General features: G+C 40.9%; 1 protein-coding gene across 3 annotated transcripts in view; it reads left to right on the forward strand.

Moving 5' to 3' along the window:
* Positions 1-21,936, forward strand: part of CFAP410 (cilia and flagella associated protein 410) — a 68,537-nt gene that overhangs the window by 25,586 nt on the left and 21,015 nt on the right. For all 3 annotated transcript variants that reach the window (XM_056534984.1, XM_056534983.1, XM_056534986.1), the window contains one exon: positions 8,877-9,054. In XM_056534984.1, the coding sequence (XP_056390959.1) occupies positions 8,877-9,054 (178 nt within the window). The remainder of the gene's footprint in view (positions 1-8,876; positions 9,055-21,936) is intronic.

Consider the following 21,936-nt stretch of genomic DNA (forward strand, 5'->3'; position numbering starts at 1 on the left):
TTCAGGTCCTTAACCCAATTAAATTTGTTAAAGGTGTTTGTGGGGACAAAGCTAAGACCCTTACTAAGGATACACATTTCGTCAGGTGTCAGGGAGTGGGAGGATAAATTAATAATTTGTAAGTCAGTCGGGGCTAAGTGTTCCGATTGCGTAGAGGGTACGCCGTATACTGGTTCTGGCGCTCTAAAAAAGAGCTATCGCTTGTGGCAGGTAAACCTCCTTGATTGCCTCTATTATTACCCCTACCTCCACGTTTATTCCTGCCCCTACCTCTACCTCTACCACGTCCCCTACCCTGAGACTCTTTGTCAGAGTCAGAGACGTCCGTCTCTGTGGAGGAACACTCTACTTCAGACGCTGCAGTACCACCTCTCGGAAGGACCCCGTATACTTTATTATCTTTAAAGTCCTGGAGGTCCCGGACAAACTGTTTATGCTTCTTTTCCTTGAGGTGGTACTGAAAACGTTCCACTGTATTTTTCAGCTGAGCTTCCTTAGTTTGAAACTCAGCTTCAGTAGAGAACCCCTGGGTAATTTCAATCTGAGATTTCAGTTTTTCTTCAAGGGTAGAGTGATTGACTTTTTCCTCATCTAGGAGCAGGTGCATCAGTCTAAGAGAACTCTGAGTGGCCTCTTTTTCCCACTTGTTCATTAGACCAGTATTCCTGATTCTGGTAGCTGGGACTAGACTGATGCGTAAGCCCCTAGGTACAATTTGATTTTTAAGATAATTTTCTAGACTCTGAATCTCCCACCATGACGTAATGTGTTCCTTATATAAGTGGGTTAACTCTCTGAAGGCGGATTTGAAAGAAGGGGTATATTGTTTCGGGATATATACTTTGTCGGAAAAGACCTCTGACACTTCTGTCACCCAACTCTCAGTATTCAAACCTGTCGCCAGGAAACCAGCCATACTCAATGAAATGACAATAAATCACAGAATTCTGTAGTAAATACCCAGTTTCAGAAATAGACTTCACAGAAGGGGTATAACAACTTAAAACTTAACATTTATTGTGCTATTTAAAAGACAAGACCCCACTGACAACAACAAAAATAATCACACTGGACCCAGAGACCATAAATTGTGAACAGCAGTTTGAGTCAGTCACAGAGGCCAAGGTAAAGAAGGGTCAGGGAGTGACAGGGGATGAAGACTGTAAGACCAAGGTGGGTAGGGCTGTGGCCCTAGTATACCCTATCAGGGAGATGTCGTGCCACTAACCCTGCTCGCTCAGGGAACTGTCGGGGCACTCGAAATGAAACGAAATTAAGTTATGCATGTTTTCTGTAGATGATAGATTTTTCTTTTCAGCTTATACCCTCGTGCCCTGTCACTCTCTTACCATTCAGTTCAGCTCCATGTTCCCTCCGCCTTCTACACCCTTGTTATAATTTTGCTTTATATTCACAACAATGGTCCATATATATTCTGTATTCTGCAGCAATCATTAATCTATCTGATTCTGCAGTTTATCAGTTGCTGGAGACCTATTACTATGTCACCAATTAGTAGGATTGCACTACCTTTCTGTTTATACTTAACGTTTTTGTCCCAGATCCAGCCACTAAATACTCATTCTGTCTATGTTTACAAGTTGCGGACGGCGCCTGCGCACAGCACTTTAGCGTAGCCAGGCAACGGCAGACGCTCCGCTCTGTAGTGATGACGCGCCCCCAGAAGTGATGCAGACACACCAGTGTGATGTCGGTATCCGGAAGTGGCGCGAGATTCGAGCGTAGCAGCGTCTGATTAGGTAAGTGCTATAAGAGGGCTCCTGTTTCGCTGATCAAATTAGCGGAAAACAGACGCCATAGCTGTCCATTCTGCCACTACAGATGCCAGCATCTCGCAGACCGCCACTGTGGGTCACGCGAGTCAGTACCCAGGAGCAGGGCTCTGCTCTGGGTCATTAGCACATCGCTACTCCCTGCACTGTAACTTATTATTGAGGGGTGCTTAAGTTTATGGGATGTGCATTATCGATTAATTTTATATGGTGCACTTTATTGTAACTGTTGCACCTGTTTGGCCTTGGCTTTTGTTTTGCACTCTGTGTTATCAAGCTGTAGATTTATGATATTTATGATGTTGTTTTTGCTTTGTAGCCCCTGACGAACCCAATGACTTGGGGGAAACACGTTGGGCGGGCTGATTATCCATATAGTACAGGGTTTGACAAAGGGGTGGACCGGGGCAGGGGTCGTCCTTTCAAGGACGAGTGCCCCGACAGTTCCCTGAGCGAGCAGGGTTAGTGGCACGACATCTCCCTGATAGGGTATACTAGGGCCACATCCCTACCCACCGTGGTCTTACAGTCTTCATCCCCTGTCACTCCCTGACCATTCTTTACCTTGGCCTCTGTGACTGACTCAGACTGCTGTTCACAATCTATGGTCTCTGGGTCCAGTGTGATTATTTTTTCTGTTGTTTTGTTGTCAGTGGGGTCTTGTCTTTTAAATAGCACAATAAATGTTAAGTTTTAAGTTGTTATACGCCTTCTGTGAAGAATAAAGATAAGGTATCATTTTTTTCCGAAAAATGTACTGCGTAAAAACGGAAGCCCCCAAAACTTACAAAATAGTGTTTTTTCATCAATTTTGTCGCACATTGATTTTTTTTCCCTGTTTCACTGTAGGTTTTTGGGTAAAATGACTGTCATTACAAAGTAGAATTAGTGACGCAAAAAATAGGCCATCATATAGAATTTTAGGTTTAAAATTTTTAAGAGTTATGATTTTTTAAAGTTAAGGAGGAAAAATTGAAAATGAAAAAACGGAAAAAGCCTGGGTCCTTAAGGGGTTAAAAAAGGTCAAGGTGTTCAGGACGTTACAGGTGTAACAGTAAGTCATTAGACATTAACCCTTTCAATACAAAACTATATGTAACACATATTAAAAATAGTTAAAAGCATACTTCTATCACTGAGAGACTAATCTTATATGTATATAAATTATACTAGAGCTCCATACTCTTGTTTCTCGTTTAATCCGAGCGGGCCTGTAGCGTCCGCTCGGATTATCCATCTCGTTTCACTTTTCAGGAGACACTGGTTCCAGAAAGTTAAACAGATTTGTAAAAGGACTTTATTTAAAAATCTTAATCCTTCCAATACCTATCAGGTGCTGTATGCTCAATAGGAGGTTGTGTAGTTCTTTTCTGCCTCACCACAGTGACACCTCTGTCCATGTCAGAAACTGTCCAGAGTAGGAGAAAATCGCCATAGCAAACCTCCCCTGCTCCAGCCAATTCCTGACATCTACAGAGGTGTCAGCAGAGAGCACTGTGGTAAGACAGAAAATAACTCCACTTCCTCTGGAGCATACAGAAGCTGATAAGTACTGGAAAGGTTAAGATTTTTATTAGAAGTAATTCACAAATATGTTTAACTTTCTACCACCAGTTGATTGTGTACAATCATTTAACAATTTTAAAAATGTTTGTAAAACAGTCCTGGTGACTTCACTTGATTCAACTTCTTCTGAGCTAACAGTATTTTTCAGGATCACTGAAATATATACTTATTTGCTGTACATTAACAACATTGGCGGCTGTCCGGGCATGCTGGGAGTTGAAGTTTTGCAGTGTGCCATAGTTTGAGACCACTGATCTAAGAGGAATTGCTGTTTATTTGTTTACTTTCTCTCCCTACAGTATAATAGAGGTTAATCAAAAAGTTCTATATACCCCAAAATAATACCAATGAAAACTAAAATGTGTATAGAAAGAGCCCTTCTTAAGCTACATCTTACAACATGTGTTAACTTTTTATTTATATTAGTTTTACACAAATTATGTATATGTTATGTACTGTACTGTTATGGAATATATTTGATAGTAATTGTTAAACAGAATACAGTTCTCAGAGCACCAGTAGAGGTCAGAAGCATGGAATCATAGTTACATAGTTACATAGTTAGTACGGTCGAAAAAAGACATATGTCCATCAAGTTCAACCAGGGAATTAAGGGGTAGGGGTGTGGCGCGATATTGGGGAAGGGATGAGATTTTATATTTCTTCATAAGCATTAATCTTATTTTGTTCCAGGAATGTATCTAATCCTGTTTCATCTGGCTCTCTAGAAAAGACATTTAGACAGGTATAGAAGTCGTATTGTTTCTTCCAGTTCTAAAGGACCACTTAATGCTGCTTGTAAAGGTTATTTGATATGTAGGCAAGAAGCTGCCTCCCCCATAGATGATATGACACATTGTAGATGAGACATCTGCCATTTAATTTTAAAGCCTGCTAACTCCCCCAGCTGTGTGTGGTAAATATGCTGATATAGCTGTCTTTCTATCAGATACTGCTGAAACATCACAGATAAACACTGCTGTTCTTATGAAAATGTCTCTGGAATAATGGATATAGTAATTTAGTATAGGTTTTTACAAGTATTTTATTTGTGTCAACGGAAATACACAGATACTCCAGTACATCATATTTTCAAATTTACAAAATGTGGAGGTAATACGCAGCAGCAAATGTAATGAAGAACAATTAAGATCAATACTGACCTCTTAACTTTCTTGATGGTCCTTCTCATCTTGATGCCAGTACAGTACTAAAGCCACTGATTAGCTACAATAGTCTCATTGAAAGAATTGACACTTGGTCACTTAGAATAATCATATGCGCTGTGAACACAGCTGGAAGAAGATGCCTTTAGGCGTACTCCAGGGCGAATGAATAATTTTAACCGTGAACCAGACAGATAAAATAAAAAAAAAAGGTTTATTCAGTAAAAAACAGTTGCGGACAACACATTTCGAGGGGTGGGACCCCCTCTCTTCGTCAGGTCCAATGATTGGCTGGTGGGAGCAATGACTGGTTTTATACCGTGTTTGCCCATTAAAATTATTTTCCATTTGAAAGCAGTTATAATAAAAGACTTATAATAAACACAATTTGTACATAGTAATTACATCAACATCAGGTATACACAAACAAACTTCATGTGCTGTCAGCATTGTCCGCAACTGTTTGTTACTGAATAAACCTTTTATTATTTTATTTTATTTGTCCGGTTCACGATTAAAATAATTTATTCTCCCTGGAGAGCGCCTAAAGACTTCTTCCAGCTGTTCACAGCGCCTTTGATTGCTAACCTCGGACCGTCTGAAGGACGGGTGTGATGCCGGCTGCACTCCAGACCTACTAAGACACATTGTATTGGCTATATGCGCAGATTGGTGTTGTGCCCACAGTACAACACTCAGGTGAGCGTACCCCATTGCAGCACACTTTTCACCCGGCTAAAGGAGATAATGGCACATGGTTTTGCTTTATTTTTTCTGTTCTTTTGTTTTTTAAAAGCACCTATCACTTAGAATAATGTGATTTTGTCTGATAACCTTATGGTATTCAGGGATGTGGAAATCCTATCGCCCGACAGGTGAATCACCAGGCAGGTGAATTTTTCAGGCCTTTAGCCCTGCTTTGGGCAAGCAGGGCTGGACCTGAAAGCCCCCGACAAGTAGGGCAGCGCTCAGGGTGTATGGAGCGTGCTCCTGACTCGACCCCACTCCATACGGGCGGCCGCCAGCTGATTTTAGTTGCTGGGGACCGCCGCTAATAGCCGGTATGCAGCGTTGGCCACGGCTGGCTATTAACCTTTTAGATCACTACTGTCAAAGCCGACAGCAGGATCTAAAAGGACATGTAAATGTTTCCTATTGGTATAGTGGGTTGGACTGAAATAATTCTACCCCTGTTCAAATCACTAGTCAGACCACACATAGAATACTGTGTACAGTACTGGGCACCAGTGTACAAGAAAGATATAGTGGAACTGGAGAGGGTTCAAAGACTGGCAACCAGAGTAATATGGGGAATGGGAGGACTACAGTACCCAGAAAGATTATCAGAATTAGTTATTTAGTTTAGAAAAAAGAAGGCTTAGGGGCGACCTAATTACTATGTATAACTATATCAGGAGGGAGTACAGAGATCTCTCCCATGATCTATTTATACCCAGGACTGTATCTATAGCAAGGGGGCATCCTCTACGTTTAAAGGAAAGAAGTTTTCTACACCTGTACAGACCGATGGTTCTTTACTGTAAGAGCAGTGAGACTGTGGAATTCTCTCCCGGAGGAGGTTAACTCTGTAAAAGAGTTCAAAAGGGGCCTGGATGCATTTTTGGAAAATAATATTGCTTGTTATGTATACTAGATTTAGAGGAACAGAACTTTGATCCCGGGATTTATTCTGACTGCCATATTTGGAGTCGGGAAGGAATTTTTTCCTCTAGTATGAGGGTTTTTTGTCTTCCTTTGGATCAACTCAGTAGGGACTCATTAGGGATATAGGTTGAACTTGATGGGCTCTGGTCTTTTTCCAACTTTTGGTATACGAAAAAAAAATTAAAAAGTTACAGTGGTCTGAATTTTTTTTAAATTAGTAAAATGTGACGGAAACTATATAAATTTGGTATTGTTTGGTATGATATTTGGTGCTGTAATCAAGCTGACCTAAAGTATCAAAATAACATGTTAGCTTGAGCACAAGGTAAATGGTGTAAAAAAAAATAAAAAAAAATCCACCAAACTTGGTACATTTTTCAATTTTTATGTTTATTATTATTACATGCAATCTGTTGATTTGCATACACTGATCAATTCTATAGCATTGATCAGTGTTATTGGTGCTCCATGGCTGGCTGCAGTTTAGAAGCAATGATCAGATGGCACAAAGCACGGTAAGGGACCTCCAGGTGTCCTCTCAGCTTATTGGGTCACCATGATTTCACAGCTTTGATCCCAATCAGCATCCCTGTGCTAACCAGCAGATAATTTGAGAACTTTTAGATGTCGTGATCAACTTTGATGGCTGCTTCTATAGAGTTAATGCCAGACATCACCGTGATGATGTTCGGCATTAGCCACAGGTCCCGGCTATGATGCTCGCTCAGCTGCTGAGCGTGCTGCATAGTTTGGTAACGTGCACTGGACACCCCTGTGATATTTGCCAGTGGGGGTCCCCTTGGCAGATATCAGATTAGGTGTCGGTGACATTTTACACCAGTAAAAGTACTCGCGCAAATGTCCAGTATCTGTACCGATACCAGGATCGGTATCGGGACATCCCTAGTTTTTACTGTTTTTAGTGCTATACATTGGCATAGCATTGATCAGTAATATCTGCAATCTAGTCTTCTAGAAGGCAAACCATAGAAGAGAATAAGAGTTCATAGCAAAAGGGGCCAGTGGAAGCCGCGGTGTGCGGAACGGTCATTTGCCTGTCCTCCCGTCTCCACTCCCGATGTCTGTGTACATCGTATGTGAATTAAGAAGAAATATTATACCATCAGATCGAGTGCCGTGATTTCTCCTTCTCAAAGTCAATCACCGGAGCAGGCCATGGAGCAGATGAAAAGAGCTACAACCACCATCTTGACTTATTGGACCCCTGCAGTCTCGCTGTGGTTGATTCAGTGAGTCTGAAAATATACCGCAACTGCTTTAGGTGCCGTGATCAGTATTGATCATGGCATCTAAAGGTTTAATGGCATACAACAGTGGGGTCACTGATGTCTATGACTGACAGTTCCCCGCTTCGCCGTGCATGAAGCAAGCAACACTCCTACACTTACTTCATGTACAGGGTGTAAATGTATGCCCTGGTGCAGTAAGTACCAGGATGTACATTTGTCCATTGTCGTTAAGGGGTTAATATACAGTACAGTGCAGAATATGCACTTAGTAATGTATATTGAATACAATTATATATGTGAGGATGGTCAGTCTTCAAAGAAGTGCTACAAACAAACCTTGCACTGTCGCCAGTAAGAACATACTATGGCCCAAATGTATTAAACTGTGTGAGAAAAAAAATAGTGATTTTCCCACAGCAACCAATCACTGCTCAGCTTTCACTTTACCAGAGCCTGTTAGCTGAGCTGTGATTGGCTGATGTGGGAATATCTCTCACACAGTTTGACAATTTTTAAAGAATACCTGTCATTTTAAAAGGTTTTTCTCCCTTAAAATCAACTGGTGCCAAAAAGTTAAACAGATTTGTAAATTACTTCTATTATAAAATCTTAATCCTTCCAGTACTTAAGTTCTTTTCTTTTTGAATTTCCTTTTTGAATTATGGACACCTCTGTCCATAAAAAGAAAAGAACTTCCTGTTTAAAAAAGGCCCCTTTAAAAATGAAAGAAGCGATCTGATTGGTTGCTATGGGCAACTGCACCACTCTTCCCCTGCACAGATTTTGATAAATCTCCCCCATAGTGATTGTTAGTGGCTACTGTTGATAATTTTTTTAAAGACTACCTGTCTGTTTTTTTTTGTTTTGTTTTTTTTTTGTGTTTTTTTACCTCCCTAATGATCCCCACCCACTGCACTAGTGAGCGCAGCGTAGAAGAGGCAGCCAATGGCTGCAGGCTGCTCTTTGCATGTGTGTCGTAGAAAGGATGGTGGATCAGAGCAGACCTGCAGCGATTGCCTGCACACAGCATTCGCTCTGTCCTGCATGATTGACAGGGCAGAGAGCGAAAACTGTGCTGAGCTTATGTTCTGCCTGCACTTCCTGACTTTGGACTCATGCCCTGCTGGGATGAGCGTAGTCTGGTCTTATGTAGAGACTGAATGTGGCCAGCACTAGAATCCTTAGTAGCCAGATATTCAGGCATGAAAGAAATATATATATTCAGAATTTTACAAAGAAGTATATTAGAAATATTTTATTATAAATAAAGGAACAAAATATTAAAATGTATGTTTAATGACAGTGGTCATTTAAATTCTGATTGAGTTACTAATCATTACTGGTGCATCTATGATCAACCTCACAAATAGAATATTTTCCATGTAGAGTTATAGAATCATAGAATAGTCAAATTTATGATATTTTTTTTTTGCCAGCTGTGACAGCAGAAGAAGTGTCTCATTCAATAACAGAAGGAGAAGAAATCACAGCTGCTCCAACTGAAATCTCGATTGCAGAAAATGGTTCTCCAGGGCCTACAAAAGAACCTGCTTGTGGAGAGGTGACCACTGAATCTGAGAACGAATTGCTAAACTTCAGCATGGAAGAGACAAAGTGAGTCTATTAATAATTGCCTAGAAATTACAATACATACAGTAAATTCTAACATTGAACCAGAATTCAAATATAATAGGTAAATGATGTTGTTGTTGTGTGTTTTTGCTTTTTTAGTATGAAGATGCAACTGATGGCAAAAAACTTGGGTTTGTGTCACACGCATTCATGTTTACCTTTGTATTTTCATTTCCATAGGATCTTTAGAGAAATCAACTCGAACACAATTTTAACATCAGACTTGGTAAATGGTACCTTTCACAATCTCCCACAGCAGGATATGTTTAAAGCTCCCAAGCAATCTAGTCACTCGAGACTTGCTCCGAGACTGAGGCATTCAGAGGATTTTTTTTTCCGAACGTTCCATGCAATGTCTATGAGACTTCCAAAAACTCACCCTATGATAACATCTGAGAGAAAGTCTCTGGTTATTAGATTGCCCAGGAGCTTTAAACATATTATCTTCTGTCAGAAAATGCCAAATGTGGAATTTGAAACATGCCTATTAATGGGCCCAAATATTGCAAATTCAGCAAGACTCTTTAGGTATGCAGCCTCTTTGACCGAAATGACAAAGCCCCGTTTTTCAAATCTGACGTGTCTTTATGTAGAAATAAGTTTGGGATGGAATTACGGATTCAAGCAATCTGAGAGTGCTTGTTTTTTTTTTTTTTTTTAATTTTATTTTTTTTTATTATTCATGACCCATTGTAATGCTAGTTGTAAACTTTTGTTGATACATTCAGCATTTTTGTATTAAAAACTCTCATATCTTGAGAAACATGTTTAAAAAATGAAATAGCATTTTTATAGTTCTGAAATTCTCATACATAAGAAATAAGAACTCTCTGGCTTGACTATTCCTCTTACATGTAAATATGTGTACTTTTATTTAGCCATCATTTCTTAAAATTCCTTTACTTTCTAGGGCGTAAAAGGCTTACAATAATATGAGCATTTTTCCAAATCTTCATTCAAAATTAGATTTTTGTTATAGGGACAAATTTAGTTTTTAAGGGGATTTAAGGGTTATGAAAGGTAGAAACACCCATAAGTCACCTAGTTTTAAAAATTACACCCCTCAAATAATTCAGAATGACATATGCAAAGTTTATTAACCCTTTAGCTGGTTCACATGAATTTAAGCAAAGTTGAGGTGAATATTTATAATGAAAAAAAAATGAAATGCAATTTTTTTTAAAAAATTTCTTATTACATTTTTTATTACATTTAGTTGCTAGTAGTTCAGATTGATAGGCGTTTTTTGGCCTGTCTGCTCTCTCCAGGCCCTGAGCTCCCCTCTTTATCTCTCTAGGCCCCCTGATCCCCTTACCTCCCTGGGCCACTCTAATTGCAAATGTTTCCTCTCTGGAGGATAGAGGTGATGGGCATGCATTACATGCAGATACGTCACTTGTGATTTGCTAGAGCTGTAGAGGGTTGTCATGAAAATTGTGTTCTGCTTTTTGCTAACAGGTGAATGTGCCTTCCTTATTGGCTGTTTCTGCTACAAGTGGGACAATCAAGTAAAAATCCTCCATTACCAGAGTCACCAGATTTGGAAAAAAAAATAAGACACCCATTAGCGATACATAAATGCCCTACACATTTGCCAAAAGAATGTAATATTCTAATGTTATGTAATGTACTGATTACAGTACAGTTACATCCAGTGACCCATTATACCTTACCTTAATTTGACTCCACAGAACCAGCCAGACAAATTTTTAGCCTCCTTTCTCCAGGACTGTGCCCACCTCTTTACAAATTCCCCATGTGTATTGTAGTGCCTAGTTTTCTGCTTTCATATAGTTGTAGACTCCCACACTGCCCCATATTGTTGTAGGCTCCCACACTGCCCCCATATCATTGTAGGCCCCATACTGCTCTGTTTTGGTGCGCTACTGCACCTCCATTCCAGGGACCTACTGCCATGGCCCATAACAGTAGGTCCTCAGTCTGGACGGGCAGTGAAGCACTGAAACTGACATGGTAGGTACCATCCACAGCAGCCCGATGTCTGTGCTTCTTCCGATGTCATTCTGTCCTCCAGCTCTGCTCCTTGGGGCAGTGAAATCAGCTATTACAAGCAGCCACTATATACTTATCTTAAAGTAGACGTAGAAAGCCCAAAGAAAATTACACCCCTCAAGGAATTAATATAAGGGTTTAGTGAGCATTTTGACCCAACATATGTTTTCCAAAAGCTAATGCTCTTGGGGGTTGTGCAGAGTGACAGTTGTGATTTTTCCACAAATACGCAATTTTAGTGCCTACATTTTGTGCCTAGCTTGTGCCACCAGAGACATACACCCCAAGAATTGTTTTGTGCGTTCTCCTGGGTACAGCAATAACCAATGTATGGCATGGCAGCCCTCAGAAGGATAGGACTGTCCAAGGCCTACTGGGGCATGGATTTTGCTGGAATGTTTTTTGGGGTAAAATAAAATAGGAGCATCATACTGGGAAGCTCATTAACTAGACGTCCTGCTCCCTGAGCCCTACCGGTTCGAACTGTATCCCTGTGTTTCCAGCAAATTCACTGACTTAGGGTACACAGTCCTCAGTGTTTGCCTATGTAGGGTTAGATGAAACCTTCTACCTCCAAGATTTACTTTAAAATTTTGGAGAAAATTTTTATCCTGGAGTAAGAAGGTGAAACCAGATCCCTTTAAACCTAATTATCCACAGATCTTGGACTTTTTGCAAGGATTTGAGAAGGGTCTATCTCTCAGCACGTTGAAAGCTCAGGTTACAGCCCTGGGGGCGTTTCTTTGAACATTAAATACTCACTGTAATCACTGTCATGATGGCTTTTCTCGTTGCAATAACATCTGCACAGAGAATTGGAGAAATTAATGAACCATACTTGTCTATTTCTGATGATAGGTTAACTCTTAGATTAGATCCTTCTTTCCTCCCGAAAGTAGTGACAGATTTTCATAGATCTGAAGAAATCATCCTTCCATCTTTTTGTAACATCCAAAAATATCTCAGGAGGAAAAATTTAATTTGCTAGATGTTAGGTGTCTCCTTCATTATTTAGAGGTCACTAATTCTTGGAGAAGAGATTCAAATTTACTCTTACAGTTCCAAGGCACTAAAGCATCTAAAAGTTCTATAGCCCCGCGGATTAAATGTGCTATAGCTGAAGCCTATAAAGGTAGAGGCGAGCAAGTCCCTGTTGATCTAAAAGCCCACTCTACTAGATCAGTGTCAACCTCTTGGGCAGAAAGATCCACTGCCTCTATAGACCAAATTTGTAAAGCTGCTACTTGGTCCAATCCTCATACCTTTTTCAGACACTATAGACTTTTCGTCTGATTCTCATGATTTGGCCTTCGGAAGAAAAGTTCTACTGGCCATTGCCCCCCCCCCAAATGATGTTTATTTGGTATTTCTCATGTGGGCTGTCATGGTGGACGAAGTGTAAAGAGAGAATTATTTACTTATCGATAATATTGTTTTCTTGAGTCCACCACTTTTTATACAAGCTCTGTGAATTCATGCAGAATTCCACAGAATTCTGGCCAACTGAATGCAGCCACAGAATTCTGCATCTATGCTGAATTTCTGCAGTCTGAACATAGCCTTACTGATTCTATGAGGTAGACTAAAAGTACCCAAAGGGTAGGTGATTACAGGTATCGGTGGTAACAGGGTGGGTGACCCCACAAGAAGTGTCATCTAGGGGTGAGGGATATAAAATACATTTTTTGCAGGCTGGCCGATCAACAACCAAGAATGCTGCAAAAGATGTAACCCTGTGACTGGTCAGTCACAGCAATTCCTAGGGTGGAGCTCTGATCGGTCCCCCAGTGTGTTACTGTGATTGATGGCTACAGATTATGTAAATATGTCATGACGTAAATACATAGTACTGGAAAGGGTTAAAAATACTTTATTTTGTGTTGCAAGAATTTGGCAAGCTGTTCTTTTTGGTACCACTTTTGTAATATATGCTACCTTTTGAGAAAAAATAATCTGTATTTTGGGAGGTCAAGGTGACCACAAAAATTGGAATGATTATGGCGATTCATTTTTTATTTTTTACAAGGTTACTCCGAGCCGCAGTCTTCTGTACCTGGCAGATGTTGCTAGGACAACCATTTGGACCCCTTGATCACATTGCAGGGTCGCTGATGGGTGACAGGGGGAGTATGTGGAAATTCACACTACAGAATTTCAGGTGGAAAATTCCCTGATGAAAATTTAGGATTCCAGACCCACTGAAAGAACCAACATAGTAATTCTTTTGGCTGAATTGGATGCTGACTGTATTGCTGTCACTGGTTAGGATGCAGGTCCCTGTGGTCCTAGTGCCTATGGATTTTGTCAGTATCTACTTCAGATGTAATAACCGACCAAGAATATCTCCGGGCAGATATTTTGTATTGTAAACATACCTTTTAGAAGGGGAGGAGGGAAAAAAAAAACAAGCGTACAATTTTAATTGTCCTGGTTACGATGGGGTTAAAGAAGTATACAAGCCAAAGTAATTTATTTGTTATATGTAGAGGAGGACAAACATGTCTGGTGTCAGACATTTGTGTTCTTTCTTGTATTCCACCATAGTAAATGTGCATATGTCAAATATTGGCTATTTTGCATGCAGATGAAGCAATGGATTTAGTCTACCATATTTGGATTTATTTTTTTTGTTTTTCTTTTAAATTCCTCAAGAGCAGTTGTTCCAAACCTTTTTTTGTCAGAGTACCCCTTGGCAGTCCATTTCCAAAAAATGTTATACCCTACGTGAGTGATAATTTTGTAATTCATATAGTTGTTGTCGTCGTTATTTCAAATTTATATACTTTTCTTTACTCCATATCCTCTCCTCAGACCCCTTGATCCTCTCCCTATGTCCCCAAGGACCTTCATCCTCTCACCACCTATGTACACAGTGTGACTGCAGCAGCAGAATAGAAAGTCCAGCTCTGGAGTATAATACAGGATATAACTAAGGATCAGTACAGGATAAGTAATGTAAGTACACTACCCCACCTGCAGGATAGTGAATGCTGCTCTGGAGTATGATACCCGATGTAACACAAGATCCGTACAGGATAAGTAATGTAGCATATACAGACACGCTGCAGTGTTTCCCAACCAGCGTGTCTCCGGCTGCTGAAAAACTACAATTCCCAGCATGTTGGGAGTTGTACTTTTGCAACAGCTGGAGGCGTACCAGTTGGGAAACACTGGCAGACAATGAGCCCACCAGCAGAATAGTGAACGTAGCTCTAGAGTTTAATACAGGAGGTTACTCAGGATCAGACAGTACAGGCAATTGTGCAAGATATAACCATTTGCAGTGAATGCAAGGTAACGTTACATTATTCCAGTACGTGGCTGCCTAGTTTACGTAGTGGTAGTCCTTGCCCTGAACACACCACTCTCCCCTGAACTTGCCATGACACACCTCCTCTTCTCTGCTTAGCCACTGTCTGTCACCTCCCACAGAACCTCCTCCACCTGCCTCAAAATCTTCCTGGAGATGCCTCCCGTTGTAATGCCTATTTTTGTGAGGTCTGGTAGAAAACCAACACAGCCGAAGGCAAGTGGCAGCACCGATATTTTGCCTGACCTCACATTTATAGGCATTACAGTGACTGCCAGTACAGATTTTTTATTTATTTTTTACATATACTCCCGGGAAGACTGCTGCATACCCCTGGGGGGGTAGACGTACCCAAGGTTGGGAACTGCTGCTCTAGAGAAACTTTGCAGAATTATAGGCCAAATTGAATGTTTTTTTTTTTTTTTATCCTTACAGGCTAAGGATTATGATCACTAGAGATGAGTTAACTTTTAAAAAATTCAGTTCAGCCGATTCGCCAAATTTTTTGAAAAAATGTGGTTCAATCCAAGTTTATTTGCGGTGAATCTATATTAAGAACAGCTATTTCTGGCCTACAGAGAGCCTCAATAGGCGTGTAGAACACTGTGCTGTGTTCTAACACACTTATGGAGTGTGCTGGGGTAGTGAAATAATACTGTTATTCAGAATAACATGCAGATTACCGACATCGCTTTTAGAATCAATGCCGCACAGCAGCACAATGACAGAGCCTGGAAGTGGCATCAGTATGAGGAGACCATATAGTGGCTGAATGACACAGCGTGGAGGTGGCAGCAGCATGAGGAGACCATATAGTGGCTGGGTGACACAGCTTGGATGAGGCTGAAGCATGAGGAGACCATAAAGTGGCTGAATGACACAGCGTGGAGGTGATGGCACCATGAGGAGACCATATAGTGTCTGAATTGCACAGCCAGGAGTTGGCAGCAGCATGAGTAGACACTACACCTTCACAATCCCTAAGATTATAAAATGAATTCTGAATTTTAAACTGAAGATTTTAGGTAGCTAGTGCTACCATAACAAAATTTTTATTCCCAGTCCCAGCAGCATCAGTAAACCATATATTGCCTGAATGGCACAGCCTGGAGTTGGCTGAAACATGAGGAGACCATATAGTGTCTGGCACAGCCTGGAGTTGGCGGCAGATGAGGAGACAATAGGGCCTTACAATGTCTAATAATAAAAGATGAATTTTGAAATTTCAATTGAAGATGTATGGTACCTAGTGCTACCATAAATCTATATAGGTAATGTCCTACGCTCAGCAACTTCACTAAACCACGTAGTTGCTATAAGACACATCCTGTGTATTCAGGCAGCAGCATGAATACACAGGAGGGGTTCACAACCCCTAACATTATAAGGTGAATGTTGAAATCTCTAGTGAAGATGCATGTAAGCTAGTGCTACCATCTAAAGATTTAAGGCCCAAGCCGAGCAGCATCACTAAACCATGCAGTTGTTGAATGACACGGACAAGAGCAGTCGGCAGCAGGAGTACACAAGAGGGTTTCATAACCACTAAGATTGAAAGATAAACGTTGAAATCTCAATGAAGCATGTATGTAAGCTAGTGCTAACATCCAAAAATGTAAGGCCCAAGCCCAACAGCATCAGTAAGCCAAGTAGTTCCTGAAACACAATCAGGAGCAGGCATAAACAGTATACACAAGAGGGTTTCATTACCTCTTACATTGAAAGAACAATGTTGAAATCTCAATAAGCATGTATTAAGCTTGTGCTAAACATTCAAAAATTTAAGGCCAAGCCCAGAAGCATCAGTAAGCTAAGTAGTTCCTGAAAGACACAGGAGCAGGCATCAGCAGTACACCCAAGGGTTTCATAACCCCTTACATTGAAAGATCAATGTTGAAATTTCTATTAAGCATGTATTAAGCTAGTGCTAAACATCCAAAAATGTAAGACCCAAGCCCAGAAGCATCAGTAAGCCAAGTAATTCCTGAAAGACACAGGAGCAGTCAGGAGCAGGCATCAGCAGTACCCAATAGCGTTTCATAACCCCTTACATTGAAAGATCAAGTTTGAAATCTCAATTAAGCATATATGTTAGGTAGTGCTACTGTGGTGTCCCGGCACCGGATTGCCTCCGTTGCCTTGTGGTGGGGTCCCCAAGGTCAAAGTCCCTAGGTTTAGGTGGGGTCCTCATCCTTATCTTGCCCCATGTCACCCCTTTTGTAATTAAAATTATATAAATTTAATGTATACATTTATATAGTAAGTGTGGCATACAAGGAGATTTACACCAGGCACTGCCTACTCGCTAATTCTTGCTGCTCCGGACTGTCGGAATGATGAACTGCTCTAGTGTGTACACCTCGCGGGGAGCGTCTACGTCTGACAGGCAAACAGTTCCATATGATATTCATCAAAGAGAAAAAGAATAGACGGACGACTCACCCAGGTGCAGTAAAAAATTCTTCTTTATTTTCATGAAGTTTTCATATATCCACGGCAGAGCAGTACAGGGGGGTTATCGGGGGGATGCAGGGTGCGGGTGTGCAACAATTGTATCGCTCGTTCACTGAGCTTCTTCTGGCTTCCCACATGTGTGTACTGACCTGCCGTGATTTAAAACCAGGTACGTGAAGGGAAGGGGAGGGGGGAGGGGAGGATCCTTCACCCTGGGGTCAAATCACCTTCAAGTGCTTAAAACCAATAGAATATCATAGGAATGGTCCGAATTCAGCTCGGTCGTTTAACCCTGCCGGTCCCAGTGCTCCTGTTCTTAGGATCCAGCGGGTCTCCAACTGTATTAACAGATTTTCTCTGTCCCCTCCATCTTGTAGAAGGGGGACCCGCTGGATCCCGAAGAATTTCAGAGCCTTGGGATCATTGTGATGTTCCTCTCTCATATGTTTTATGAGTCTGGGAACACCTTTTCCAGTTTTTAGAGAATACAAATGTTCCCTGAATCTAGTACATAGCTGTCTTTTGGTTTTTCCGATATAAAATCGGCCGCACTGGCAGGTTATGCCATATACCACATGCGTACTTTTACATGTGATGACTTCCTTTACCACCACTTCTCTCCCTCCCAGGTTGATAAAACTAACTTTCAAATTTTGAGGGCAGTATGAACACTGCCCACAGGTGTAGTTACCTGGGGGGAGGGAAGTGGTGAGCCAGTTAGTGTGTTTGACGTTTTTGGTGCGTTTTTTAAACCTCTTTATATTGTCGCCTATCGTAGTGTTTTTTCTAAATGTGATCAGTGGTCTGTTTTTGATCACTTCTCTGAGGTCTTCGTCTTGTTCTAAAATCTTCCAGTTTTTATTTATTGCTCTTTTTATTACTTCGTTTAGTGGGGTATTGTTGAAAGTAAAATTAAACCTTTTATTATTTACTGCAGATTGATTGGATTTAATCTTTTCCTTTAACAAATCTTCCCTTTTTTTAGAAGCTGCTCTTTCATAGGCTTCATTAATAATTTCTTCCGGGTACCCCCTTTTTTTTAGTCTTATTTTTAACTCCTCAGCCTGTTTTTGATAACTTTGCTCCTGGGTATTAATGCGCTTAAGCCTAATAAATTGACTGTATGGCAGTCCTCGCTTGGTGTGATGTGGATGGGAGCTGTGAAAGTGTAATAATGTATTTTTTGCTACTGACTTTCGATAACCTGTGATGTTGATTTTATCTTCTTCTACAGTTAACAATGTATCTAGGAATTCCAGTTTGTTGTTTCCAAATGCTGCTGTGAATGACATATTGCATGTATTGTTACTGTTCAAAAAAGCTACAAATTCGTGGAATTTATGTTCTGAGCTATTCCAAACTATGATAATATCGTCCACATATCGTTTGTAAAAACGGATATGTGGAAGATAGGGGTTATCATTAGTAAAGATATATTTATCTTCAAAAGCCGCCAAAAATAAAACTGCAAATGTACATGACACAGGAGTCCCCATAGCGGTACCGTTCTTTTGCCGGTACCACTGGGATTCAAATTTGAAGGTATTGTTAGATAATACCAATTTTAAAGCCTCACTTACAAAATCTATGTATGGTTTGGATTTACCTGCTTTTTGTAAGAAGTATTGCACTGCCTGTACACCCGAATCCAAAGGGATTCGAGTGTATAGGCTCTCGACATCAATACTAGTCAAACTGTCATTTGGCTCTATAGGAAAATCTTGGATCGCTGTTATTAAATTAGTGGTATCTTTTAAATAGGACCTGGTGTTTTGAAGTAAAGGACGAAGCAACCAGTCTAGGTATTGGGATAGGTATTCTGTAATAGAGCCTATCCCTGCAACTATGGGGCGTCCTGGAGGGTTCTCTAGCGTTTTATGAACTTTTGGTATAATGTACCATTTTGCAGGTTTGGGGTGGGTTGGCAATAATTTCTCAGCTGTTTTTTAGTAACAGCTGAGAAATTATATAGTATATAGTAAGTGTACTTGCTTAGCGTCTCAGGACCTGCGGGTCATGTGATGCGTTCCAAAGACTCTATGGTTTTGTAGTTCAAGGACCTTTTGGAGGAAGTCAGGTGTTTACCCATCAGGCTATGTAATGGTGAGTGCCAGCTGACTTGGACCAATCCAAAACGGCCCTGCCTATATAAGGGAGCGGCGGCCATTACTTACTCTCTTTCCTCGTGGGCTGTTGACAGGGAATGATCTGCTCTGCTGTCATCAGTGAGTTAGGCCTGAGCCTTGCGGCGACGGCTTATCTTTACTAAACCGTGAGTGTAATCAATCCCTAAGCACTCTGCAAGATCACTGGACCATATCTATCCCCTAAATCCGGAAGGATATTCGCAATTAACCCTAAATTCAGAGACTTATAACAAAAGTCAAAGTCCGCAACAAATGTCAGTCACTGAAGTGTATGGAGACTGTATTAATGGGACTGTTACTGTTCATTGGATGTACCGCAAGTCTTTAAGTAAAGTTAATCCAAGTTCAAGTTCAACTACCTTGTGGACCTTCAGTCATTTTATGCATGCACCTATTGTTACTAGGAAGGGCGGCGATAGGCCGGAGAATTACCTCAGCATACTAGCCCTCAGCCTGGCATCAGGAACAATAGGGTTAACCTTAACCCCTGATATACTGAAGCAATACCCTGACTACACTACCCCTACCCCAGAGGCCTACCACACTACCATAACATATTTGGAGTTAATATCCCAGTCCCAGTAGCATCAGAAAACGATATATAGGCTGAATGACACAGCCTGGAGGTGGGGAAACCTTAAGGAGCACATATAGTGACTGACTGGTACTGCCCTGATGGTGGCTGAAGCATGAGGAGACCATATAGTGGCTGAATGACACAGTGTGGAGTTGTTGGCAGCATGAGGAGACCATATAGTGTCTGAATGGCACAGCCAGGAGTTGGCAGCATCATGAGTAGACACTAGGCCTTCACAATCCCTAAGAATATAAAATGAATTCTGAATTTTAAACTGAAGATTTTAGGCAGCTAGTGCTACCATAACAACATTTTTATTCCCAGACCCAGTCGCAGCAGCATCAGTAAACCATATATTGCCTGAATGGCACGGCCTGGAGTTGGCTGAAACATGAGGAGATGATTGAAATACAAGAATTTTAAATAGAAATCTAAGATATTAAAATTGAGGATTTTGAAATGGAACTTTTAACTCCCAAGTTTTAGTGTCCCGGGCCCTGGCGTGTGGGTACAAAGGACCTAATCTAACAAGGAGTCACATGTCAGCACAATGACAGAGCCTGGAGGTGGCATCAGTAGGAGGAGACCATATAGTGTCTGAATGACACAGCCTGGAGTTGGCTGAAGCATGAGGAGATCCCAGGGCTCCACAATCCCTAAGAAAAAAAGAAATTTAAACTGAAGATTTTGGGTAGCTAGTGCTACTATAACAAAAAAATGTATTCCCAGGCCCAGCAGCATCAGTAAATCATATATTGGCTGAATGACACAGCCTGGAGTTGGCAGCAGCATGACGAGACCATTGAAATCTATGATCTTTAAATTAAGATTTTGAAATTGATATCATGGATTTGGTAATTGAAATTTCACTACTCTGCCTAACATTCTTATTGCGTATATGAGGGGAGTACAATACGCTTCACTTCGCTTAAAACAGTATTTGTCTAGAACAGTAGCAGGTGTGTACTATTGGCTGTCCTTTCACAGTATATAGACCCTTGACAGATTAACAGGTACAAAATAGTACACTACTTAGATGTAGATATGCGGTATGCACTGAGTAGGGCAGAAAAATGTGCCACTATACGCCTAAAAACTATTTTTGTAAATCACCAGCCGGTGAGTACTTTAGCTTGGACTTTGACAGTATATAGGCTCTTGACAGATTAACAGGTACAAAATGGTACACTACTTAGATGTATGTATGAGTTATGCACTTAGGAGGACAGAATAAAGCGTTACAATGCGCCTAAAAACTCAGTATTTTTTTTTTTTTAAAACCCCAGCCGGTGATTACTTTTGGCTGTCCTTTCACAGTATGTAGGCCCTTGACAGATTAACAGGTACAAAGTATAGTATAAGCAGCAGATGATTTCTTGTGGAAAAAATACATAGAATTGTGCTGAAAAATCATTCATGCCTCCTCTGCTAAGGTTGATGAAGTTGAGGCAGCTTGTTGAAATGTATGAGGCAACGAAAAGCTATTTGCCCCTCTCTGATAAAATGCTAAATAGGGAGGCTGGCGTAAAAATCCTTTTTCAGTGAGAACAAGCAAAGCACTGCACTGCTCTCTGTCCACAACGCTGATGTGACTAGCAGTTGGAAGTGGAACGCTGCGGTATGATCAATTCAGCGTGTCTGTGTAACACACAGAGACACGCAGTCCGTCCTATCCCTCTGCAGTGTATGGCATGAAATGAGCGGCCACAAAATGGCTGCCGATTATATAGGGCTGTGACATCACAGGGGTGACTGAATGCTGATAGACTGCATCCTGCATGTGATTCAGGGTCATCCCGCCCACCTTCCTTCCAGTCTTGCCTTCCCAGCATCACCTACCCCATCTACTGACATGTGGATCTGCCATTTTAGGTGTCCCGGAACGCTGTAAAATGGAGTTTACTGAAGAGCTTTGCGGCGATATTTTCGCATTCATTGCAAATCGAATATTTCCTGAAATTCTTAACAAATTCGAGTTCGTCTGCTTGGATTTGCTCATCTCTAGTGATCACGTTGGCCCAGATTTATCAAACTATGTGAGAGTAAAAGTGGAGTGATTTTCCCACAGCAGCCAATCGCAGCTCAGCTTTCACTTTATTACAACTCATTAGATGAGCTGTGATTGGTTGCTGTTGGAAAATCACTTCATTTTTGCTCACACAGTTTGATAAATCTGAGCCTTTATCCCTACCAGATCTTTCTCCGAATTTCTCCAGGAAGTGTTAAAAGGGTGTATGCCTTCCATAGATTCAGGATACATGTTCTGATTTTCTGCTTAGTATTTTTTTACTGGATCGTTATATAATTGGCTACAGAACGAGCATATTATGCAGAGAAAGAAGTTTTAATAAGTATGTGTGTTT

This window comes from Hyla sarda, chromosome 8 (genome assembly GCF_029499605.1).
Source record: "Hyla sarda isolate aHylSar1 chromosome 8, aHylSar1.hap1, whole genome shotgun sequence".
Taxonomy (NCBI): Eukaryota; Metazoa; Chordata; class Amphibia; order Anura; family Hylidae; genus Hyla; species Hyla sarda.